General features: G+C 41.6%; 1 protein-coding gene across 20 annotated transcripts in view; it reads right to left on the minus strand.

Annotated features, from left to right (window-relative positions):
- The window catches only part of rimbp2b (RIMS binding protein 2b), a 329,543-nt gene that overhangs the window by 115,972 nt on the left and 186,447 nt on the right, over positions 1–27,124 (minus strand). For all 20 annotated transcript variants that reach the window (XR_009807576.1, XR_009807577.1, XM_061906907.1 and 17 more), the window contains one exon: positions 14,755–14,838. Coding sequence is in view for 17 of the 20 variants with exons in the window: in XM_061906907.1 (XP_061762891.1) it covers positions 14,755–14,838 (84 nt within the window). In the remaining 3 variants the exon portion in view is untranslated. The remainder of the gene's footprint in view (positions 1–14,754; positions 14,839–27,124) is intronic.

Consider the following 27,124-nt stretch of genomic DNA (forward strand, 5'->3'; position numbering starts at 1 on the left):
TTTAGAGTCATTATCATTCATGCCAACCGAGCAAGTGTTTTTGTTTCATGTTTGTAGTTTGCAGCATTTATGCTAGTCTTTTGTTTGTTCATAGCCAAGTGTCTGTACCTCCTTGTGAGCGCCCTTAGTTTGTTTATTTTTTATTATAGTGTTTAAATAAACAACCATGTACTCACGTCCACGCCGCGCTCGTGCTGATTCTCATCTGCGTCGAGGAAACAATCCACGTCCAAGCCATGTTGTGACACCTTGAGCTTCATTAATTTACTCTTTTACACGGTTTTGTTCGCGCAAAACGGGGACCTGCGCACGAGGTGTGTTTTCTCTATAGGGAGAGGCATCTCTGCACAAAGTTTGTGTATTTATGCTATTGTGCCAGTTTTGTTTATAGTCATTATCATTCATGCCAATCGAGCAAGTGTTTTTGTTTCATGTTTGTTTGCAGCATTTATGCGAGTCTTTTGTTTGTTCCTAGCCAAGTGTCTGTACATCCTTGTGAGCGCCCTTAGTTTGTTTATTTTTTATTATAGTGTTTAAATAAACAACTATGTACTCACGTCCACGCCACGCTCGTGCGGATTCTCATCTGCGTCGAGGAAACAATCCACGTCCAAGCCATGTTGTGACACCTTGAGCTTCATTAATTTACTTTTTTACACGGTTTTGTTCGCGCAAAACGGGGACCTGCGCATGAGGTGTGTTTTGCCTATAGGGAGAGGCATCTCTGCACAAAGTTTGTGTATTTATGCTATTGTGCTAGTTTTGTTTGGAGTCATTATCATTCATGCCAATCGAGCAAGTGTTTTTGTTTCATGTTGTTTGCAGCATTTATGCTAGTCTTTTGTTTGTTCCTAGCCAAGTGTCTGTACATCCTTGTGAGCGCCCTTAGTTTGTTTATTTTTTATTATAGTGTTTAAATAAACAACTATTTACTCACGTCCACGCCACGCTCGTGCTGATTCTCATCTGCGTCGAGGAAACAATCCACGTCCAAGCCATGTTGTGACACCTTGAGCTTCATTAATTTACTTTTTTACACGGTTTTGTTCGCGCAAAACGGGGACCTGCGCATGAGGTGTGTTTTGCCTATAGGGAGAGGCATATCTGCACAAAGTTTGTGTATTTATGCTATTGTGCTATTTTTGTTTAGAGTCATTATCATTCATGCCAATCGAGCAAGTGTTTTTGTTTCATGTTTGTTTGCAGCATTTATGCTAGTCTTTTGTTTGTTCCTAGCCAAGTGTCTGTACCTCCTTGTGAGCGCCCTTAGTTTGTTTATTTTTTATTATAGTGTTTAAATAAACAACTATGTACTCACGTCCACGCCGCGCTCGTGCTGATTCTCATCTGCGTCGAGGAAACAATCCACGTCCGAGGCATGTTGTGACACCTTGAGCTTCATTAATTTACTTTTTTACACGGTTTTGTTCGCGCAAAACGGGGACCTGCGCATGAGGTGTGTTTTGCCTATAGGGAGAGGCATCTCTGCACAAAGTTTGTGTATCTATGCTATTGTGCTAGTTTTGTTTAGAGTCATTATCATTCATGCCAATCGAGCAAGTGTTTTTGTTTCATGTTTGTTTGCAGCATTTATGCTAGTCTTTTGTTTGTTCCTAGCCAAGTGTCTGTACATCCTTGTGAGCGCCCTTAGTTTGTTTATTTTTTATTATAGTGTTTAAATAAACAACTATGTACTCACGTCCACGCCACGCTCGTGCTGATTCTCATCTGCGTCGAGTAAACAATCCACGTCCAAGCCATGTTGTGACACCTTGAGCTTCATTAATTTACTTTTTTACACGGTTTTGTTCGCGCAAAACGGGGACCTGCGCATGAGGTGTGTTTTGCCTATAGGGAGAGGCATCTCTGCACAAAGTTTGTGTATTTATGCTATTGGGCTAGTTTTGTTTAGAGTCATTATCATTCATGCCAATCGAGCAAGTGTTTTTGTTTAATGTTTGTAGTTTGCAGCATTTATGCTAGTCTTTTGTTTGTTCATAGTCAAGTGTCTGTACCTCCTTGTGAGCGCCCTTAGTTTGTTTATTTTTTATCATAGTGTTTAAATAAACAACCATGTACTCACATCCACGCCGCGCTCGTGCTGATTCTCATCTGCGTCGAGGAAACAATCCACGTCCAAGCCATGTTGTGACACCTTGAACTTCATTAATTTACTTTTTTATACGGTTTTGTTCGCGCAAAATGGGGACCTACGCACGAGGTGTGTTTTGCCTATAGGAAGAGGCATCTCTGCACAAAGCACACCAGTCGGAAGTCTCCTCACTCATGTCAGCAAGAACGTACTTGATCACTGACCGTGTAGAAACCCACGCCACCTTCTAGGTAACCATCCGTGGCTGAGGTAAAGAGTGAAAATAAATTGCCTGATGAATCTGTGTTGATCCATGATTAATGCAGTGATTATTTACACGCGTTAAAATCCCAAATTTGGCAGCCCAAAGTCTAGGGTTTTGATGAAAGTGGTCATATAGTAGAGGCATAGAGTAAAGGCATTTAAGTCCCATCTTAAAACTCATTTGTAAACGCTTGCCTTTAACTAGACCCCTTTTAGACCAGTTGATCTGCCGTCTCTTGTCTGCTCCGCCCCCCTCTCCTGCGTGGCGAGGTTACCAGGTGACCACAGATGACGCGCTAGCAGTTCAAAGTCGGGACTCGGGGTGGACCACTTATCTGCGCATCAGTTGGGGGCGTCTCTGCGCTGCTGACTTGTCTCCACTCAAGATGATCCCCTGCTGGCCCCCACTAAGGCCTGGACTCTCACACCATTAACTAGATCCACTCGATGCCCATTGCAACGGTCGCCCCTCCAAGGTTTCTCATTGTATCTCATTGGGTTGAGATTTTTGCTTGCCCCGATGTGGCTTGTGCAGCCCTTTGAGACACTTGTGATTAAGGGCCATATGAATACACTTTCATTGCTTGATTGATTGATATAGGAACTTGTCAATGCATATCTGTTGGAACTTAGAGTAGACTTCGCAAACTTGGCTATTTGAATCATAATACATTCTCTTTAAAATTTAAAGTTACAGTACCAATGATTGTCACACACACACTAGGTGTGGTGAAATTTGTCCTCTGCATTTGACCCACCCCCTTGTTCGCCCCCTGGGAGGTGAGGGGAGCAGTGGGCAGCAGCTTTGCCACGCCCGGGAATAAGTTTTGGTGATTCAACCCCCAATCTCAACCTTTGATGCCGAGTGCCAAGCAGGGAGGTAATGGGTCCCATTTTTATAGTCATTGGTATGACCCTGCTGGGGTTTGAACTCACAACCTACCGATATAAGGGCGGACACTCTAACCACTAGGCCACTGAGTAGGTTAAGTGTTAATTAGGAGCAGTGTTGTTGTCAGTGCGTCAAAGTCTAGAATCAGTTTTCCTGTGGCAATGTATAAAACTGATCTTTAAAATCGTAAGCCTTTAAATAGACTCCCTTTTTAGACCAGTTGATCTGCCGTTTCTTTTCTTTTTCTCCTATGTCCCACTCTCCCTTGTGGAGGGGGTCCGGTACGATCCGGTGGCCATGGATGACGTACTGGCTGTCCAGAGTCGGGACCCAGGATGGACCGCTCGTCCAGAGTCGGGACTCTGGATGGACCGCTTGCCTCTGTATCGGCTTGGGACATACCTGCGCTGCTGATCCGCCTCCACTTGGGATGGTTTCCTGCTGGCCCCGCTGTGAACGGGACTCTCGCTGCTGTGTTGGATCCGCTTTGGACTGGACTCTCGCGGCTGTGTTGGATCCATTATGGATTGAACTTTCACAGTATCATGTTCGACATCCATTGCTTTCGTCCTCTCCAAGGTTCTCATAGTCATCATTGTCACCGACGTCCCACTGGGTGTGAGTTTTCCTTGCCCTTATGTGGGACTACCGAGGATGCCGTAGTGGTTTGTGCAGCCCTTTGAGACACTAGTGATTTAGGGCTATATAAGTAAACATTGATTGATTGATTGATCTTTGCTCTATTCTGTTTTAAATGGTAAATGGGTTAGACTTGTATAGTGATTTTCTACCTTCAAGGTAATCAAAGCGCTTTGACACTATTTCCACATTCACACACTGATGCCGGGAGTTGCCATGCAAGGCCCTGACAACGACTCATCAGGAGCAAGGGTGAAGTGTCTTGCTCCAGGACACAACGGACGTGACTAGGTTGGTAGAAGCTGGGGATTGGACCAGAAACCCCTTTAGGTTGTTAGCATGGCCACTCTCCCAACCGCGCCACGCCATCCTAATATTTGGCGGACCGGATTAAGGGGACCAACGGGCCGGCTGTGGCCCATGGGCCGTAGTTTGCACATAGGGCTAGCTTTTTAATCAGCTAAACAGACTCAATCTTGGTGATGTTTTGGTAAATTTATGAAACAGAAACATCACAAAAAGAATGCCATTGTAAGTTAATAATACTAATGCAGACACTTGTAATTGTATTAGCATACATGACAACACTCCTACAGACTTTAGACATACAGTTAAGTAAATATGAATAGTTTTAGTTATATTGTAAAACTTACAAACGCTGTTTGGAGTGGTGAAGGTAGAATCCTTTTGAGCAGAAACCTTATAGGCGGTTATACTTCCGGTTCAAGGCACAAAACAGGTGGTATATATTCAACCTGCAGCACTTGCAGCGAGCAAACTTGTCCTAAAGATGGTGCCAAAACACAAACAATATCACCATTTTTCTCTGCCGATGTAATCCATCCATCCATCCCCATCCATGGGAACTCATCTAGAAAATCTCAACTACAATTGGGCGGAAGGCGGGGTTACACCCTGGACAAGTCACCACCTCATCACAGGGCCAACACAGATAGACAGACAACATTCACACTCACATTCACACACTAGGGTATATTTAGTGTTGGCAATCAACCTATCTCCAGGTGCATGTCTTTGGAAGTAGGAGGAAGCTGGAGTACCCGGAGGGAACATGCAAACTCCACACAGAAATATCCCGAGTGCGGGATCGAACCGAGAACCTTCGTATTGTGAGGCAGACGCACTAACCCCCAAATCCACCGTGCTGCCCTGCCGGTTTAATATGAGAACTATTTGTTGAATGCAAAACATTACGGACGTTAGTGAAGAAAAATCCATAAAGTAGCCGCACAGTTGTCTAAGCCGCAGGGTTCAAAGTGTTGGAAAAAAAGTACCGTCTTGTAGTTCGGAAAATACGGTACATAAAAAGATCAGAGTTGACAAAGAAAATCCGAATTGGACTTTCTACCCCTGGTGTTTTTGATCAGTTTTCACACCCTGGTTTAGGCGAAGGTCTGTGTAGAACCGGCCATTTCGGGACAGTTTGTCCTTTGGGGGGGGGTTGCATGTACGCCGGGCCTCAGTGGGCTGACAATGGCTGGGAATGGAAGTGCCTCTGAGGGGATCTGGAATTTGAGAGGACTGCTGCAAGGATAAGACTCCTAATGGAGTGTTTATTTGTTGCAGAGAACCACATACAAAGAGATGGTCTCAAAAAGAGTTAAAGGAGAAGATGAATTCATAGTGGCATCTAAATGACTGCTGTACATCCCCCAGGTCCGTTCTTATTCATCGGAACGCTCAACCTCCGGGTCACCCACACTACTCTATGCCTACCCTTGCTTCCACAGGTTAAACTCAATTGTAGTCTTGAAGGCTGTCTACATTATCTAAAAGTCAAACCAATAAATGTGGACTTGAATACATGTTAACTCCAGTCAATTCGACAATTTGCGTAAAGAGTCACTGCTGGCACATTAAGGCCGCGGTTAGTCACATTCTCTCAAAATAAACGGGAACCAAACGGCCTGTAATATAAAAAGATAATAATAATAACAGAGACAACTGCGTTTTCAGTCTACCGAGCGGGACTTTCATAACTACAGAGGTAAAAACCCCTAAGACCATATTAAGTTTATGTTGTGGTCGGAAACCTTCTTCACAGCAGCTCTTGCTCTCTTAATAAAAATATCACCCGGTTGAAGTTGGAAAGTAACAGAACCACACAGAATGAATATTACGGATATTAGGAATAGACGAGAACAGGCCTGGGCTATTATTTTGACTCGGGGGACCACATTTAGAGAAAAAAATGTTTATCTATATCTATTTTTAGGAACACTAATACAAAACTGCACAATAATGGGTTTTTTCTACCTTCAAGGTACTCAAAGTGCTTTGACACTACTTCCACATTTACCCATTCACACACACATTGATGTCGGATTGAATGCTAAAAACGTTATGACAGACCGCTTTAAAAAAACTCATAGAATTTTTCACTTTATGAATGAAAAAACCGTACTTGCCAACCTGGAGACCTCCGATTTCGGGAGGTTGGGGGCGTGGTTAAGAGTCAAGTATTTCATATATTTATATAAGAAATACTTGACTTTCAGTGAATTCAAGCTATAAATATATTTATTTTATTATACATACATAAATACAATTTCAGTGTTAATTTATTTACAAATATACACACACATAACACTCATCTACTCATTGAGTTATGGGTTGAATTGTCCATCCTTGTTCTATTCTCTGTCACTATTTTTCTAACCATATGCATGTACAGTAGATGGCAGTATTGTCCTGTTTAAGAGTGTCACAACATTGCTGCTTACGGCAGATGAACTGCTTTACGGTAGACGAAAATGTGACTGCTGTTGTTGCCGCGCTGGGAGGACATTAGAAACCAAGAACTCGACCTCGATCATTCTTCAGTTATACCGTCATTGGGCAGACACGCTGCTTATATTGTGGGAAAGCGGACGTGAACACAGGCTGTCCTCACTCAGGTCCGCATGGAGCTGGAGTGTCACAACATTGCTGTTTACGGCTGATGAACTGCTTTACGGTAGACGAAAACGTGACTGCTGTTGTTGTATGTTGTTGCCGCGCTGGGAGGACGTTAATGAAACTGCCTAACAATAAACCCACATAAGAAACCAAGAACTCGCCCTCGATCATTCTTCAGTTATAACGTCATTGGGCTGACACGCTGTTTATATTGTGGGAAAGCGGACGCGAACACAGGCTGTCCTCACTCAGGTCCGCATGGAGCTGGAGTGTCACAACATTGCTGTTTACGGCAGATGAACTGCTTTACGGTAGACGAAAACGTGACTGCTGTTGTTGTATGTTGTTACTGCGCTGGGAGGACGTTAATGAAACTGCCTAACAATAAACCCACATAAGAAACCACGAACTCGCCCTCGATCATTCTACATTTATGACGTCATTGGGCAGACAAGCTGCTTATATTGTGGGAAAGCGGACGCGAACACAGGCTGTCCTCACTCAGGTCCGCATGGAGCTGGAGTGTCACAACATTGCTGTTTACGGCAGATGAACTGCTTTACGGTAGACGAAAACGTGACTGCTGTTGTTGTATGTTGTTACTGCGCTGGGAGGACGTTAATGAAACTGCCTAACAATAAACCCACATAAGAAACCACGAACTCGCCCTCGATCATTCTACATTTATAACGTCATTGGGCAGACACGCTGTTTATATTGTGGGAAACCGGATGTGAACACAGGCTGTCCTCAGTCAGGTCCGCATGGAGCTGGAGGGGGCGTGGCCTCCAGCTCTGCCTGAATTTCGGGAGATTTTCAGGAGAAAATCTATCCCGGGAGGTTTTCGGGAGAAGCGCTGAATTTCGGGAGTCTCCCGGAAAATCCGGGAGGGTTGGCAAGTGTGGATAAAACACTGAATATTGACAAAATATGAATGTCACACCCGCTTTCAATCGAAATAATTTACAATCAAGTGAAACGCAACAAAAATGCAACAAACAGTGAAATGTGAACGCCAAGGGTACGAAATAAACGCAGCCACAATCTGATATATCTGATATTTGCTGAATTCCCCCTAGGGATCAATAAAGTACTTTCTATTCTATTATATTCTATTGACCATAGTAACTAATTAGATGACCATAGTAACTAATTGTATTACCAAAGTAACTGGTATATCATCCATTAGCGCGGATTCCGGCCATTGAAATACTTTGTATAGTTGAAAACTATACAAAGTATAGAAAACATGACTGCATATCATAATGGCAACTACAGTTTACAGCTTAAAAATCTAAAAATAAATATTTGGGAATGTCCAGCGGGCCAGATTGAAAAGCTCAACATGTGGGCCTTAATTTACCCAGGTCTGCACTAGAACGATATGGAGATGGTTTATAGCTGTATCAAAACAGTAACTATGTATCTGATCCTATTTATCAATGTTATTTTATTGTTTGCGCTATTATGTATCCTAATAAGATTATAAAATTGTTAGAAAAACCTTTCAGTATGGTGCAGTATAATGTCGCTTGACCCGGTATGACGATCAAATAGTTCATGAATACCTTGCTGACAGTGTCAATCAAAACTGTGCAATATGACATTGCATGTACCGTATTTCCCGGACTATAAGGCGCACTTAAAATCCTTTTTTTCCCCTCTCAAAACTCGACAGTGCGCCTTATAACCCGGTGCTCCTAATGTACGGAATAATTCTGGTGGTGAGAACCGACCTCGAAACTATTTTATTTGGTGCATGGTGAAATGATAAGTGTGACCAGTAGATGGCAGTCAAACATAAGAGATATGTAGGTGTAGACTGCAATATTACTCAAGTAAACAACACCAACACTTTATATGTTCCATTGACAATATAGAACATTACACACGGTGCTTAAAAATCCATGAAAATGTTATACTACGACTTTGGTAAGCTATGAAGCCGCACCTCTTGATGGATTGTACTGTGCTTCAACATACGAGTATCTAGAAAGATAGATAGATAGTACTTTATTGATTCCATCAGGAGAGTTCCCTCAGGAAAATTAAAAATTATTATGGTGTGTCGGTATTTAAACTGTACCCATCAAATTTTAGGAGAAAAAATATTTTTTGCATATATTTGCTGCATATATATACATATAAACATATATATATATATACCGGTAAGAAATATTTTGTAAATATTTATTTACATACCTTAATTGCTTCCAAACGGTGTCTTTCACACTGTAGTAAAATGGTTGATCCAACAAAACAGAAGTCATCGTCATGTACCCACTAGCTGCGGAAGTTAGCTCTTTAATCAGCTAAACAGACTCAATAACTCCATGGTGATGTTTTGGGAAATTTATGAAACAGAAACAATACAAAAAAAAATGCCATTGTAAGTTGATAATACTAATGCAGACACTTGTAAACGTATTAACATATTCCCTAATGCTAACGACGCTAGCTTGATTATATTCGCATTAACAAATATGCATGACAACACTCCTATAGACATCAGACATAAGACGAAATATGAATAGTTTTAGTTATATTGTAAAACTTACAAATGCCGCTTGGATTGATAAATGAAGACTATTTTTGAGCAAAAAGGTCATAGGCAGTTATACTTCCGGTTCATGGCACGAAACAGGTTTTCAACCTGCAATACCCTCAGCGAGCAAACTGGGCCAAAAGATGGCGCCAAAACACAAACAATATCACCATTTTTTTCTGCCGGTGTAATCTATCCATTTTCTACTGCTTATTCCCTTCAGGGCTATGGGGGGGGCGCTGGAACCTATCTCAGCTACAATTGGGTGGAAGGCGGCGTACACCCTGGACAAGTCGCCACCTCGTCACAGGGCCAACACAGATAGACGGACAACATTCCCCAGGTGCATGTCTTTGGAGGTGGGAGGAAGCGCACACAGTCACGGGGAGAACATGCAAACTCAACACATAAAGATCCCGAGCGCGGGATCGAACCCAGGACCTTCGTATTGTGAGGCAGACGCACTAACCCCTCCGCCGCAGTGCTGTCCTGCCGGTGTAATATACTATTTGTTGAATGCCAGAAAAAACATAAATTATCTGCACGTTTTTTTAAGCCGCAGGATTCAAAGTGTTGGAAAAACATAGCGTCTTGTAGTTCGGAAAATACGGTACATAAAAAGATCAGAGTTGCCAAAGAAACTACGAATTGGACTACCCACCCTGCTGTGTGGACATGGTAGCCTAAGTCGGGCTCTGTAGAACTGAACAGCCGTATCCAAGATGTTTTTTTTCTGTCAGCGTTCCCGTATAAAAACTAAACAAAACATTCTCTCATCTCCCGTTGGATGATCCTCTGTAGCCTTCAATAGTCCAGTTTGTTTTCCAAGGACTGTATATTTTCCAGCAGGATGGACGGACAGAGGGCCGGACTTGAGCCTTGCACAAACCATACCTGTCAATCTTTTGGTTTTTGACAGAACATTCTTATTTTTTTTTTCCTTCTTTAAAGGCGTCTTTCCGATGTAGTTTTCGTTACGCACTTCACACAACAAAAGACAACTTTCTGGTACTGCTGCTAAACTGCAGCGATCAGGTCAGCTCGACTTAAGCCTCGGCAACACTAGAAGGTGGGCTCATGGAAGGGGAGCGGCGGTGCATGATTCAATCAAATCAACCAAGCAAGTGAGACGAATGGACACGAAGACATCAAAGAAGACATGTGTAAATATCTTGGCATATAGAAGACTTGTTATATCTGCTTAGAGGAGATAAGGCAGCTGCTCACACTTCCACTTGCATTCTGTTACATCGTGTAAGGACTGACGGGAGCAGCCTGGAGAATGTCTGGACTATAAGCTCTGGTGGGGAACCCGGAATTGTTTTTAATTTCAATTTGGGCGATATCAAAGGGTTCCTCACTAGGAAATCTTATCTTAAGCCCGTTAACTGCTGGGCATGTGTGTCAGAGTAGATAGCTTAGCGCCGGGGGTCAGCAACCCGTGGCTCTTTAGTGCTGCCCTAATGGATTTATGAAAAAAGATTGAAAACGGAAAAAGATTGGTTTTAGTATGTTTTTTGTTTGAGGCCAAACACGACTCAAACGTTCCCAATTGTTAGAAACCCCTCTGTTTGATATGTTTCTGCGTACGCTTCACTGATGAGAGTATTTGGTCAACATTGTTTTGTCCTACTAATTTTGCCGGTTCTTCAACTCACTGTGACCCAACAGTTTGTTTGCATGTAAAATCTTCCACTCCTTTGTCTCATTTTGTCCACCAAACCTTTTATGCTGTGCCTGAATGCACAACGGTGCGCTTTGTTAATGTTATCGACTTGTTGGAGTGCTAATCAGGCATATTTAGTCAGTGCATGACTGAGAACCATCAATCCATCCATCCATTTTTCTACCGCTTATTCCCTTTTGGGGTCGCGGGGGGCGCTGGCGCCTATCTCAGCTACAATCGGGCGGAAGGCGGGGTACACCCTGGACAAGTCGCCACCTCATCACAGGGCCAACACAGATAGACAGACAACATTCACACTCACATTCACACACTAGGGCCAATTTAGTGTTGCCAATCAACCTATCCCCAGGTGCATGTCTTTGGAAGTGGGAGGAAGCCGGAGTACCCGGAGGGAACCCACGCATTCACGGGAAGAACATGCAAACTCCACACAGGAAGATCCCGAGCCTGGATTTGAACCCAGAACTGCAGGACCTTCGTATTGTGAGGCAGACGCACTAACCCCTCTGCCACCGTGAAGCCCGACTGAGAACTAATTAAAGTTAAAGTGTCAATGATCAGTGGTCTAGTGGTTAGAGTGTCCGCCCTGAGATCAGTAGGTTGAGTTCAAACCCTGGCCGAGTCGTACCAAAGACTATAAACATCGGACCCATTACCTCCCTGCTTGGCACTCAGCATCAACGGTTGGAATTGGGGGTTAAATCACCAAAATGATTCCCGGGCGTGGCCACGGCTGCTGCTCACTGCTCCCCTCACCTCCCATGAGGCGATCAAGAGTGCTAATGCTAACATGCTATTTACACTAGATGTATGTAAATATTACATCATTATGCCAAATCTGTAGGTATATTTGAGGTCATTTAATAGGCTCCAGCGACCCCAAAAGGGACAAGCGGTTGGAAATGGATGGATGGATGCATGGATAATATCCTTAACTTGTATCCTCTTTGTATATAATTTAGTTTTGCATGCCTCATAAACACATTATATGTATGTAATATTGGCTGCATTTCTGATAGTTGTTTGTGTGTCATGCTGTTCCAGACCACAGCAAACATTACCTAGCTTGCCAAAGATTGAAATAAATCTATTAAAAGAAGAAAGCCTGTTGTTTCCTTTAACTTGGACACACACTTCTGTACCTTTGGTCATTTCCAGGAGTTATCTCACCTTGTGAGTAGCCTGTGGTTTCCATTGTGGTAAAATTGTGTAGAATAAATAATACATTTCAACATTTCTGTCAAGCCTGCGACACATAGTAATTTTGATAGTAGGCTATTATATCTCATATAGACATTTATGTCATGTGTTGCTTTCATTATAAGACTTATAATACGGTTTTTAGTTTTTTTCGGTTCCATAAAGATTTGTTTCTTGTATTTCTGGTCCAATATGGCTTTTTCAAAGTTTTGGGTTGCCGACCCCTGGCTTAGTGGTTTGCGAAAACAGGTCATGGATTCGAGTCCTGATTTGCTATTGTTAAAATACATTCAATGGCATTATGTGATGAAAAATAACCATTTTGCCATATTGTGAAATTGAAAAGGTATGGCATGAACTAGAGATGTCCGATAATATCGGACTGACGATATTATCGGTATCAGAAATTATTGGTATTGGTTTCAAAACGTAAAATGTATGACTTTTTAAAACTTAGACTTAGAAAATCTTTGTTGTCCCCGAGGGGCAATTTGGTTTGCAGCTGTAGTCATTAAAAACAAGGTTCAACAGTAAAAACGAGGTACACCAGTAAAAACGAGGTACAACAGTAAAAACAAGGTAATAATAAATATAATACATATAATAATACATATATATATATATATATATATATATAATAATATATGTAATAAAATACAGATAACATACAAACCATCATAAAACTACAACCTAAAAACATTTGTAATACAATAAAAACTAATCACACGTCGCATCCCAAACGCCGCTGTATGGAGTGGTACACGGACGTAGGGAGAGGTACAGAGCGCCAACAAACCTTAAAGGCACATAATATCTACGGCTTTTCACACACGCAAGTGAATGCAAGGCATACTTGACCAACAGCCATACAGGTCACACTGAGGGTGACCGTATGAACAACTTTAACACTGTTACAAATATGCACCACACTGTGAACCCACACCGAACAAAAATGACAAACACATTTCGGGAGAACATCCGCACCGTAACACAACAAAACAAATACCCAGAATCTCTTGCAGCACTAACTATTCTGGGATGCTACAATATACACCCCCCGCTAACCCCAACCCCGCCTCTCAGGGAGAGCATGTCCCAAATTCCAAGCTGCTGTTTTGAGGCACGTTAAAAAACAAAAATGCACTTTGTGACTTCAATAATAAATATGGCAGCGCCATGTTGGCATTGTTTTACATAACTTGAGTTGATTTATTTTGGAAAAACGTGTTACATTGTTTAAGGCAGGGGTGTCAAACTCAAATACAGAGTGGGCCAAAATTTAAAACTGAACGAAACCACGGGCCGAGGTTGAACAAATTAATCCTTTAATAGGGACCCAAACAAGTTTTGCATTGAATATTGACCAAGCAATGCTTATATAACTTTATAGTGACATGCAAAATTGAGTTTTAAATAATAATAATTAAAAAATATCAATGGCATATCAAATAAAATAAAAATAGAAATTGAATGCCTCTTTTCGGCGGCGGGTTTGAGTTGGGGCGGGGTTTGGTGGTAGTGGGGATGCATATTGTAGGATCCCGGGAGAGTTAGTGATGCAAGGGATTCTGGGTATTTGTTCGGTTGTGTTTATGTTGTGTTACGGTGTAGATTTTCTCCCAAATGTGTTTGTCATTCTTGTTTGCTGTGGGTTCACAGTGCGGCATATATTTGTAACAGTGTTAAAGTTGTTTATACGGCCACCTTCAGTGTGACCTGTATGGCTGTTGACCAAGTAAGCCTTGCATACACTTGTGTGTGTGTATGAGCCGCATATATTATGTGAGTGGGCGGGCACGCTGTTTGTATGGAGGAAAAGCGGACGTGGCGACATGTTGAGAACGCCAAAGGCAGTGCTTTTACGGTCCGCCCCCAATATTAATCGGGAGAAATTCGGGAGGGGCACTGAACTTTGGGAGTCTCCCGGGAAAATCAGGAGGGTTGACGAGTATGAGTATTAGTGGTGAATGCGGTGTTACAGCGGCGGGCCAGCTCTAATGTCAATTTGATATTGGCTCAAGGGCCAAATTAAATTAAACGGCGGGCCAAATTTGGCCCGCGGGCCAGAGTTTGACACCCATTGTTTAATGCATCCAGCAGGGCATCACAACAAAATTAGGCATAATAATGTGTTAATTCCACGACTGTATGGATTGGTATCGGTTGATATCGGAATCGGTATTTAAGAGTAGGACATTATGGGAATAATGGCAAAAAAAGCCTCTAGAATGGACACCTCCACCTCTTGCTGTGCTACTGGGTTAGTTTTTACAACGCCTCCTCTCTCTGACTGCTACTGCAAGCAAGTCCGCGTTCTCCGCTGGACACCCCCGTGTTAATTGCTACCATTTGTCCATTTCTGTCATCGCCTCTTGAGAATCAAGCTATCATTACAGAAAGATGGAAACTCATTTTATCAGAGGGGATTTTTAAGAGCCCGAATCAATTTATTTTATTTTTTTCTTTAGGCCGTGTCTTTTCACTCCGAGGCCAAGGTGTATTTTTCAAACACTTACCAAAGTCTGACATGTTTGATTTTTTCTCTTCACCTCCGCCTCAAGCGATTTGCACTCCTGTCTCTTGGCGCCGATCTCGGTCTCCTGGAACAGAAAAAAATTGCACGGCTTCTGATCAGTCAGGAATAAAGGATAATTGCACAGACCGGGGCAGTGTACTACAAGACGAGGTCTTGCGGATTTTTAAATGGGTTACAGAAAATAAGATGAAACCTAATATGGTCATGACTTGGACCGTGGTGTGGTTTGTTTTCCCGACTGGATCGGACATGGCGTGAAGGTATTAAATTAATTTCATTAAATTAAATTATTGCCTCAACTCCCCCCAAAATGGATCAACTCGCTGGAATAAAAAAGACAATATAACATACATCCATAACTGTGGAGGCATGTGAAAAAGCGCAATATATTTATCTGTACAGTAATCTATTTATTTACTGATATATATTTATTTATTTTATATATATATATATATATATATATATATATATATATATATATATATATATATATATATATATATTTATATATGAGTTATATATATATATATATATATATATATATATTTAATAATATATGCACCTTATTCCTTTTTTTATCCTGTACTACCATGATTTTACGTAACGAAATTTCGTTCTTATCTGTGCTGTAAAGTTCAAATTTGAATGAAAATAAAAAGGAAGTCTAAGTCCAAGTCTAAAGGTACTGACATCTTTTAATATCAACTCGAAAAGTACAAACAAAACAAAGGGTGTAAACAAAAGGCGCTCTCAGAGGAGGTACAAAACTTGGCTATGAAAACAAAAACTCGCACAATGGCAGAACAATGGACAACAAAAACGAAAACACTTACAGTGACGTGAAAAGCAAGAAACTATGGCAAGAAGTGAGCAATCAGGTATCAAGGGTGTGTAGAGGGTGATGTCGCCAGGCTGACTGCCTGGCAACTACAGGCTTAAATGATTGACAGGTGCGTGAGTCCAAACAAATGAGCCAGGTAAAATGGTTGTCATGGAACCTCAGACAAACCGGGGTGCACAAAAACAGGAACTGATGGAGTCAAAAACAAAACAGAACATAACTAAAGAGAAATGATCACGAAGACATGACAAATATTTCCAAAACAGTCTTATTTGCTCAAAACATGCTCAGAGAAAGGAACGCATATTGAATGTTTCTTTGAACGTAGTTAATTTTGAACAAGTTAAAAAGGCCAGGATTCTAGGAGTTACAATACATGAAAGACTATCTTGGGCAACACACATTAATAACACAGTAACAAAAATGAGCCGAAGCATTTCAAGCATAAGAAGAAGTTCCTATTTTTTTAACTAACACAACTACTAAGCGAGTTATACAATCCCTTGTCCATCCATCCATCTTCTTCCGCTTATCCGAGGTCGGTTCGCGGGGTCAGGAGCCACTCCGTCCAGCTCTTCCCGGGGGATCCCGAGGCGTTCCCAGGCCAGCCGGGAGACATAGTCTTCCCAACGTGTCCTGAGTCTTCCCCGTGGCCTCCTATCGATTGGACGTGCCCTTAACACCTCCCTCGGGAGGCGTTTGGGTGGCATCCTGACCAGACGCCCGAACAACCTCATCCGTCTCCTCTCGATGTGGAGGAGCAGCGGCTTTACTTTGAGTTCCTCCCGGATGGCAGAGCTAGTGAGACCCCCACCACCCGGCGTAGGAAATTCATTCCGGCCGCTTGTACCCGTGATCTTGTCCTTTCAGTCATAACCCAAAGCTCATGACCATAGGTGGGGATGGGAACGTAGATCGACCGGTAAATTGAGAACTTTGCCTTCCGGCTCAGCTCCATCTTCACCACAACGGATCGATACAGCGTCCGCATTACTGATCTCACGATCCACTCTTCCCTCACTCATGAACAAGACTACGGGGTACTTGAACTCCTCCACCTGGGGCAGGTACCCCTCCCCAACCCGGAGATGGCACAATCCCTTGTATTGTCACATATTGACTACTTCCCAGCAATCTGGTCTAATGCCTCTAAACAAGAACTAAATAAAATCCAGCTTACCCAAAACAGAGCTGCCAGACCAGCTCTCCATTGCTCATTTAGGACCAGCATTAAGATCATTCATAATGAATTGTCATGGATGAGTGTTGGCATGTAGTTTGATTCAATTTTTTTTTTTTAAATCTATACATACCATAAACCTTCATATCTGTAGTCTCAGCTGTTGCTTGCTATTGAAAGTCACAACTATGGTACCAGGCTAGCCCTAAGAGGTGCTCTCACCTCGTTTTAAACCCAAAACTAATGTTTTGAAAAAGACTGTTGTGAGATAGGCGCCGGCACCCCCCGCGACCCCGAAAGGGAATAAGCGGTAGAAAATGGATGGATGGATGTGTAGAGAAATCACTTACTGGAATCGACTTCCACAATATCTGGTATCAATCAACCAGCATAGTGGGTTTTAAGAATAGATTATGAGGAGAAGTATTGCGGAATGAGATCATCTAGATTGTACCTAATGTCATGACTGTTTTTATTGACTATTTTATTGATTATGGGACAAGCAGTAGAAAATGGATGGATGCTAGAAAAGCGCTATACAAGTACAACCCATTTATTTTATTTACTTTTTCGTCACTTATTGTTTGTCTTTGGTATTTTAATGTGTATATTTTAGGCTATTGATTATTTCTTTTATATTTGCAAAAAAATATTTATATCTATTTTTGTATTGCTCTTTTTACAATCACCGTTTCCATATGAGTTGGGATATTGTGCTCGATGTAAATATAAACGGAATACAATGATTTCTAAATCATTTTCAACCCATATTCAGTTGAATATGCTACAAAAACAGCATATTTGATGTTCAAACTGATAAACATTGTTTTTTTTTGCAAATAATCATTAACTTTAGAATTCGATGCCAGCAACACGTGACAAAGAAGTTGGGAAAGGTGGAAATAAATACTGATGAAGTTGAGGAATGCTCATCAAACACTTATTTGGAGCATCCCACAGGTGTGCAGGCTAATTGGGAACAGGTGGGTGCCATGATTGGGTATAAAAGCAGCTTTCCAAAAAATGCTCAGTCTTTCACATGAAAAGATGGGGCGAGGTACACCCCTTTGTCCACAACTGTGTGAGCAAATAGTCAAACAGTTTGAGAACAACGTTTCTCAAAGTGCAATTGTAAGACATTTAGGGATTTCAACATCTACGGTCCATAATATCATCAAAAGTTTCAGAAAATCTGGAGAAATCACTCCACGTAAGCGGCATGGCCGGAAACCAAACATTGAATGACCGTGACCTTCGATCCCTCAGACGGCACTGTATCAAAAACCAACATCAATCTCTAAAGGATATCACCACATGGGCTCAGGAACACTTCAGTAAAACCACTGTCACTAAATACAGTTGGTCGCTACATCTGTAAGTGCAAGTTAAAGCTCTATTATGCAAGCAAAAGCCATTCATCAACAACATCCAGAAACGCCGCCGGCTTCTCTGGGCCCGAGATCATCTAAGATAGACTGATGCAAAGTGGAAAAATGTTCTGTGGTCTGACGAGTCCACATTTTAAATTGTTTTGGAAATATTCGACATTGTGTCATCCGGACCAAAGGGGAAGCGAACCATCCAGACTGTTATCGACACAAAGTTCAAAAGCTAGCAACTGTGATGGTATGGGGGTGTATTAGTGCCCAAGGCATGGGTAACTTACACATCTGTGAAGGCACCATTAATGCTGAAAGGTACATACAGGTTTTGGAACAACATATTTTGCCATCCAAGCGCCATCTTTTTCATGGACACCTCTGCTTATTTCAGCAAGACAATGCCAAGCCACATTCAGCACGTGTTACAACAGCATGGCTTCGTAAAAAATTAATGTGGGTACTATCCTGGCCCACCTGCAGTCCAGACCTGTCTCCCATCGAAAATGTGTGGCGCATTATGAAGTGTAAAATACGACAGCGGAGACCCCGGACTGTTGAACGACTGAAGCTCTACATAAAACAAGAATGGGAAAGAATTCCACTTTCAAAGCTTCAACAATTAGTTTCCTCAGTTCCCAAACGTTTATTGAGTGTGGTTAAAAGAAAAGGTGATGTAACACAGTGCTGAACATACCCTTTCCCAACTACTTTGGCACGTGTTGCAGCCATGAAATTCAAAGTTAATTATTGTTAACAAAAAAAAAATAAAGTTTATGAGTTTGAACATCAAATATGTTGTCTTTGTAGTGCATTCAATTGAATTTGTGTTGAAAATGATTTGCAAATCATTGTATTCCGTTTATATGTACATCTAACACAATTTCCCAACTCATATGGAAACGGGGTTTGTATCTTTGGTATTATTATGTAAACTCAAAGTTGTTATTATTTTTGGGGGTTTTTGTTGTTGGAATTTTTGTATTACATTTTATTATTTGATCATGTTGTACCGCGTTGTAATTTTTGTTTTGTGATTGTGTGATGTTTTTGCCTGGACCCCAGGGAGAATAGTCTCCACTGCGGTATAGACTAATGGGGATCCTTAATAAACTAAACTAAAAGGGTCCAGAGATAATTTGTTGCAGTGTTGATGTTAGAATAATTATGTATATATTATCCCACTAACTTTAGTATGCTTAAAGTCCGTTGCTTTAGTTATTAGCTATTATGCTCAAGTTAGACTTTTTCTAATCTATGCAAGGACCAAACTTCTTGTCTGAGGAGTGGCCTCAGCTCAGCCACAGATGTTATCTTTGTTTTAGCCCGCTAACAGCCAAGGACCTTCAAGGAACTCAACAAAGATAAGATGACAGCACACACAATATATGTAACCACTCCTTTTAGAAGTGGCCTTAGTGATTTTGACTATGGAACTCTGAATGAAAAGAGGGACGCAGGAGCTGAACCTTAGAGCGTAGGGCAAGACTGTGACTAAGTGTTCAGCTCCATGCGTTCTCCTCATGAGCTAAATTGAACTCTGTCTCTACATGAGTCCTTGCTTCTTGTCTGATTAATAGATGTCATCAGTGTGTGAAACTGAAAGTTGCCATAAAACAAGTAAATAAAAGGATATCAATGGACAACATTTTAAAAAGTAAGAAGTATAGTAAAAACCTAAGCAGCCTGTTTTATTGGGTTTTACATACCAAAATTTTGTCTTGATACATTTTTTCTGATTGGTCCTGACGTGGGCATGCATCTTTTGTCAGCAGATACTAGGTCACACAAAAACGAAGTATCACCTTAAATCACACCAAGTCCTGTGAATTTCCTGATTTCATTCCATCAAGCGCTGGCACGAGCTATTGAAAACAACACTCACCTTTTTTTAACCAAACAATGTCTACATCACTTCCATATGGATGATGACTTATTTAGCCTATGTCAGCACCATATGCTTTTCTCCTAAGTAGGCCACAAAAAAATTGATGTTTTTGAGTTCACTACTGTTCCAAGACGAACACACACACACACACACACACACACACACATACACACACACACACACACACACACACACACACACACACACATACTGGTTATCATTTGGAATGGGGACCCAGTTTTTGATCATGACTTGTGGGGACCTCCCTTTCTGCAGGTTGTGGAGGCATAAAAAAAAAAAGAGGTAGAATGGCCACTGCCCAGTTAGCTCATACACGTCTTTAAATCCCTGGATTGATGAAGTAATGTGCTGATCAGTCTTACTGGGGACTCTGGGGAAAAATAGTTATCAATCAATCAATCAATCAATGTTTACTTATATAGCCCTAAATCACTAGTGTCTCGGAGGGCTGCACAAACCACAACACAAACCACTACGACATCCTCGGTAGGCCCACACAAGGGCAAGGAAAACTCACACCCAGTGGGACGTCGGTAACAATGATGACTATGAGAACCTTGGAGAGGACGAGAGCAATGGATGTCGAGCGGGTCTAACATGATGCTGTGAAAGTTCAATCCCTAATGGATCCAACACAGCCGCGAGAGTCCAGTCCAAAGCGGATCCAACACAGCAGCGAGAGTCCCGTTTACAGCAGAGCCAGCAGGAAACCATCCCAAGCGGAGGCGGATCAGCAGCGCAGAGATGTCCGCAGCCGATACACAGGCGAGCAGTACATGGCCACCGGATCGGACCGGACCCCCTCCACAAGGGAGAGTGGGACATAGGAGAAAAAGAAAAGAAACGGCAGATCAACTGGTCTAAAAAGGGAGTCTATTTAAAGGCCTGAGTATACAAATGAGTTTTAAGGTGAGACTTAAATGCTTCTACTGAGGTGGCATCTCGAACTGTTACCGGGAGGGCATTCCAGAGTACTGGAGCCCGAACGGAAAAAGCTCTATAGCCCGCAGACTTTTTTTGGGCTATAGGAATCACTAATAAGCCGAAGTCCTTTGAACGCAGATTTCTTGCCGGGACATATGGTACAATACAATCGGCAAGATAGGATGGAGCTAGACCGTGTAGTATTTTATACGTAAGTAGTAAAACCTTAAAGTCACATCTTAAGTGTACAGGAAGCCAGTGCAGGTGAGCCAGTACAGGCGTAATGTGATCAAACTTTCTTGTTCTTGTCAAAAGTCTAGCAGCCGCATTTTGTACCAACTGTAATCTTTTAATGCTAGACATGGGGAGACCTGAAAATAATACGTTACAGTAATCGAGACGAGACGTAACAAACGCATGGATAATGATCTCAGCGTCTTTAGTGGACAGAATGGAGCGAATTTTAGCAATATTACGGAGATGAAAGAAGGCAGTTTTAGTAACACTTTTAATGTGTGCCTCAAAGGAGAGAGTTGGGTCGAAGATGATACCCAGATTCTTTACCGTGTCGCCTTGTTTAATTGTTTGGTTGTCAAATGTTAGAGTTGTATTATTAAATAGAGGTCGGTGTCTAGCAGGACCGATAATCAGCATTTCCGTTTTTTTGGCGTTGAGTTGCAAAAAGTTAGCGGACATCCATTGTTTAATTTCATTAAGACACGCCTCCAGCTGACTACAATACAGTTCATACAGTTCATGGGGACCAAATTTAAATCATTTTGCATAATTCACACAAATTTGGACGTGACTAGGACCATTTAAAAAAAAGAATTTAAAAATAAATATGAAATGATCCTCACTGTCTCCCTGCCGTCTCCTTCTCCCGCTGTAACCGTTACACTTAGTGAAATATCAGATTGTAGTTTTTTTTGTTTGGTTTTTAACCTTTGCGTTCATATTTCGCCTTGTTTGTTGCGTTTAGCTTGATTGTAAAATATTTCGATCGAGAGGGGGCGTGTGACATTCATATGTTGTCAATATTCAGTGTTTTATCCTTCATAGTTAATATTGTAAATCCCACATTCTTCATTTTCAGAAAAATTTACAATTCCATTACGTTTTTTCAGGACGTCCGTCATAACGTTTTTAGCTTTCAATCAGACATTAGTGTTACTTTTTGTATTAGTTTTTCTTAAAATCAGACACATTTTTTTCTGTAAATTCCACCCCTCTGAGTCAAAATTTTTAGACCAGTTGATCTGCCGTTTCTTTTCTTTTTCTCCTACGTCCCACTCTCCCCTATGGAGGGGGTCCGGTCCGATGACCATGGATGACGTACTGGCTGTCCAGAGTCGGGACCCAAGATGGACCGCTCGTCCAGAGTCGGGACCCAGGGTGGACCGCTCGCCTGTGTATCGGCTTGGGACATCCCTGCGCTGCTGATCCGCCTCCGCTTGGGATGGTTTCCTTCTGGCTCTGCTGTGGATGGGACTCTTGCTGCTGTGTTGGATCCGCTTTGGACTGGACTCTCGCGGCTGTGTTGGATCCACTATGGATTGAACTTTCACAGCATCATTTTAGACCCGCTCGACATCCATTGCTCTCGTCCTCTCTAAGGTTCTCATAGTCATTATTGTCACCGACGTCCCACTGGGTGTGAGTTTTCCTTGCCCTTATGTGGGCCTGCCGAGGATGTCGTAGTGGTTCGTGTTGTGATTTGTGCAGCCCTTTGAGACACTAGTGATTTAGGGCTATATAAGTAAACATTGATTGATTGATTGAAAATAATTGCTCAGGCCTGCCTTAAATGAAAGACACAAAGTTGCATTCATTGTCGCTTATTTTCCCTCTGAATGGCAGCTAAAGTTCACAAAACACTGAAGTGAAAGGCCAGGGCACATTAAGTGCAACCCTTAAATGTTCTCTCATCTTGAATAAATTCAGGTGTGATTTGTCGAGCGATTAATCCGCCATAAGGGCCAATGTGTACACGCATGCATACACACATACGACATAACAACACGTGCCCTGTAATTCTTACTGTGTGAGTGTTAATGTCTGTCCGTCTATACAGGTGGTCCTCGATTTAAAACGTGTGGAGATTACAGCACACTTGCAGAAATTGCTTTTGGCTTTTATTACTTAACACACACACAGCAGGCACAATACATAAAAACAACATTGAGAACATGATTTTTGATGACGTTTAACCAACGTTGGGTTCGGACGTTGATTTGACCATTGAATCTTGGTCAGTGTCCAGCCAATATTTTACAGCACAAATGTTGATACAACATGCTTTTTTGACAACATTTATTAAAAATGTCAGGCTGTCACACTGATTTGACCTTTGAAATCTGGTCATTTCCCAACAAACATCGCGGATCCAACGTTGGACATTAACTTCTCAATTTTAACAATGCAACTACTAATCAATCAATCAAGGTTTATCTATATAGCCCTAAATCACAAGTGACTCAAAGGGCTGCACAAGCCACGACGACATCCTCGGTTCAGATCCCACACAAGGGCAAGGAAAAACTCACAACCCAGTGGGATGTCAATGTGAATGACTATGAAAAAACCCTGGAGAGGACCACACATGTGGGTGACCTCCACCACCCCCCTCGTCGAGTGCGTCTAGCATAATATTTAATTACTAAGAATACTACACCTACTCAGTGGCCGAGTCATACCTGAGGGTGGCCGTATAAACAACTTTAACACTGTTGCAAATATGCATCACACTGTGAACCCACACCAAACAAGAATAAAAAACATATTTCGGGAGAACATCCACACCGTAACACAACATAAACACAACAGGACAAATACCCAGAACCCCTTGCAGCACTAACTATTCCACTAACCCCCACCCACCTCAACCTCCTCATGCTCTCTCAGTGAGATCATGTCCCTACTGTTTTGAGGCATTAAAAAAAAAATAATGCACTTTGTGACTTCAATAATAAATATGGAAGTTTTTTCCATAACGTACGTTGATTTATTTTGGGAAACCTTGTCACATTGTTTAATGCATCCAGCGGGGCATCGCAACAAAATTAGCCATAATAATGGTTTAATTCCACAACTGTATATATCGGTATCGGTTGATATCGGAATTGATAATTAATAGTTGGACAATATCGGAATATCGGATATCGGTGTCATGTTTTGTGATCATGTTTTGTTTAGTTGTGTTATGTTACTTCAAGACTCCATTAGTTCCTATTTTTTCACTCCCTTGTTTTGTTTCCATGACAACTCATTGGTTTCTCCTGTACTCATTTGGATTCACGCACTTGATTAATTTAGGACTCCCGCACCGGTATTAATCATGTCACTATTATTTAAGCTTGTAGTTGCCAGGCAGTCGGCCTGGCGTCATTGTTGTTGCTCCATGCTTTGTTCACTCTGGTTAGATATCTCTGCTCATTTCCTTGTTTATTTATGTCACGTTTAGTGTGTCTTTTGTTTCATATCCATAGTTTAGCCCTTGTGGTAATTCTTGTTTTTTTTTAGCCAAGTTTGTTCTCCGCCTTGTGGGCGCCTTTAATTTGCCCTTCTTTATATAGCTAAATTAAAATATGTTTTTACCTTCACGCCACGACCGGTCCAGTTCCTTTACAGTCCGGGAATACAAACCACACCATTCCCCCGTTCTGACAATCGGCAAAAAAAGCCATTATCGGACATCTCTAGTAAATAACCTTTACTTAATCCTAATACAGTTAATGAAGAATGACTTATATGGCAAAAACACAGTTTGTTTATACAGTTATGGTTTCAAGTTGGGTTTGGGAATTAGAAAATATGAATCTCCTCTGTTACCCTGTATTAAACTTATATAAACACAAAACAAGATTGTTATTCTGACAGATGTTCCTTCAACTCAATGGGATTTTAAACAGCGAAAAGCAACACAATCTAATCAAAAAGTACCCATGTGTACACTACAAGGCAGGATTATATTGGCTCTAAATGACTGGGAGAATTACACAGAGCCTCCACAGACAGCTTGTCATCTCCCATGCGGGCGGGCTTTTAAAGTGAACATTTTCCAGCAACCAGACGGCAGCGGCAGTCATACAAACGTGCACAATGAATCTTTCACTCACCAACGTGTCCGCAAACACGGCTCTCAGCCTCTTGGAAACACATTTGCCAATGCTCAATTAAAAATTCCTTCTGATGAAAGATTCAAATGGCTGCCATTGTGAGTAATGAGCTACCTCATAAGTGAGGAGGCGTTAGCTGCACGCCAGATGAAGACGGATGAGGAAGACCATCTCTTTAAGCTGGATCAAGCTGACACTAATGTAAATAAGGTGCAGAAGGAACGTCTAGTCTCTTACAGAGTGCGTAGCAGGAGGGACGGTTGAACATTTGGGACTACAGAAAAGTTTGCCTGAAGGGTACAGAAATTAGCAAACAGCAAAAATGGTTATTTTCTAAAATAGCTTCGGACAAAATATACTAATGATGATGGCATGGTATGATAGTTATTGTGAGGAGGTGTGGCCGGCGGACCTGCAGCGAGGCGGGGTGCAAAAATGACAAAACTGCTCGCCGTCATGTCCCTCATTGGAGGTCCAAGGAACCCCGGAGGGAAGAGGTCTTTCAAAATCCAGCAAAAGAAGTAACTGCAATGACCAAAAATTAAGGAGAACAAGAAAAAAACAGGAGCAAAGCAAGGAGGGAATCAAGGACATGGACTTGGACATGGACATGGATGCTAGAAGGCACGATAGACGAGATGATCTGGCAAAGGACAAACGGAGAAGTGAGCTTAAATATGACAACTCATTGGTTTCGCCTGTACTCATTAGGACCTCACGCACTTGATTTGTTTAGGACTCCCGCTCCTGTATTAATCATGTCACTATTATTTAAGCTTGTAGTTGCCAGGCAGTCAGGCCGGCGTCATTGTTGTTGCTCCATGCTTTGTTCACTCTGGTTACGTATCGCTCTGCTCATTTCCTTCCAAGTAAGTTTTGTTTATTTATGTCAAGTTTAGTGAGTCTTTTGTTTCATATTCATAGTTTGGCCTTTGTGGTAATTTTTGTTTTTTTAGCCAAGTTTGTTCTCCGCCTTGTGCGCGCCTTTAGTTTGCCCTTTTTTATATAGCTGAATCAAAATTAGTTTTTACCTTCACACCACGACCGGTCTAGTTTCTCTGCATTCCGGGAATACAAACCACACCATTACCCCGTTCTGACAATCGGCAAAAAAAGCCATTATCGGACATCTCTAGTAAATAACCTTTACTTAATCCTGATACAGTTAATGAAAAATGACTTATATGGCAAAAACACAGTTTGTTAGAGTTATGGTTTCAAGTTGTGTTTGGGAATTAGAAAATATGAATCTCTTCTGTTACCCTGTATTGAACTTATATGAACACAAAACAAGATTAAGGAGAACATGAAAAAAACAGGAGCAAGGCAAGGAGGGAATCAAGGACATGGACTTGGACATGGATGCTAGAAGGCACGATAGACGAGACAATCTGGCAAAGGACAAACGGAGAAGTGAGCTTAAATAGGACGTGGGAGTGATGGGGAACAGGTGGAAACAATTGGGAATCAAGGATGACGTCAGATTGGTGAGACAAGACGAAGGGCCCGTGATCTGAAACAAGAGGGTAGCTTTTCAAAATAAAACACATAGATCACAAGACAGAAAAACAAACAAGACTTCCCTCACCGCGGTGTGACATGTTAAAATAAAAGGTGATGTAACACAGTGGTGAACATACCCTTTCCCAACTACTTTGGCACGCGTTGCAGCCAAATTCTAAGTTAATCACAATTTGCAAAAAAAAAAAAAAAAAGTTTATGAGTTTGAACATCAAATGTCTTCTCTTTGTCGTGCATTCAACTGAATATGGGTTGAAAATGATTTGCAAATCATTGTATTCCGTTTATATTTACATCTAACACAATTTCCCAACTCATATGGAAACGGGGTTTGTACTTAAGGAGGTGAAAAATATTCCTAACAGCATATTCCCTTATCGTTAAAAAAAACTAAATAAAACATCATCACGAATGAGGCAATGGAAACAAGGATATATTTACTTTGAAGTCCGTATCTTTAACTGTTGAAATGACATCC

The sequence above is a fragment of the Nerophis ophidion genome, linkage group LG07, assembly GCF_033978795.1.
Source record: "Nerophis ophidion isolate RoL-2023_Sa linkage group LG07, RoL_Noph_v1.0, whole genome shotgun sequence".
NCBI lineage: Eukaryota > Metazoa > Chordata > Actinopteri > Syngnathiformes > Syngnathidae > Nerophis > Nerophis ophidion.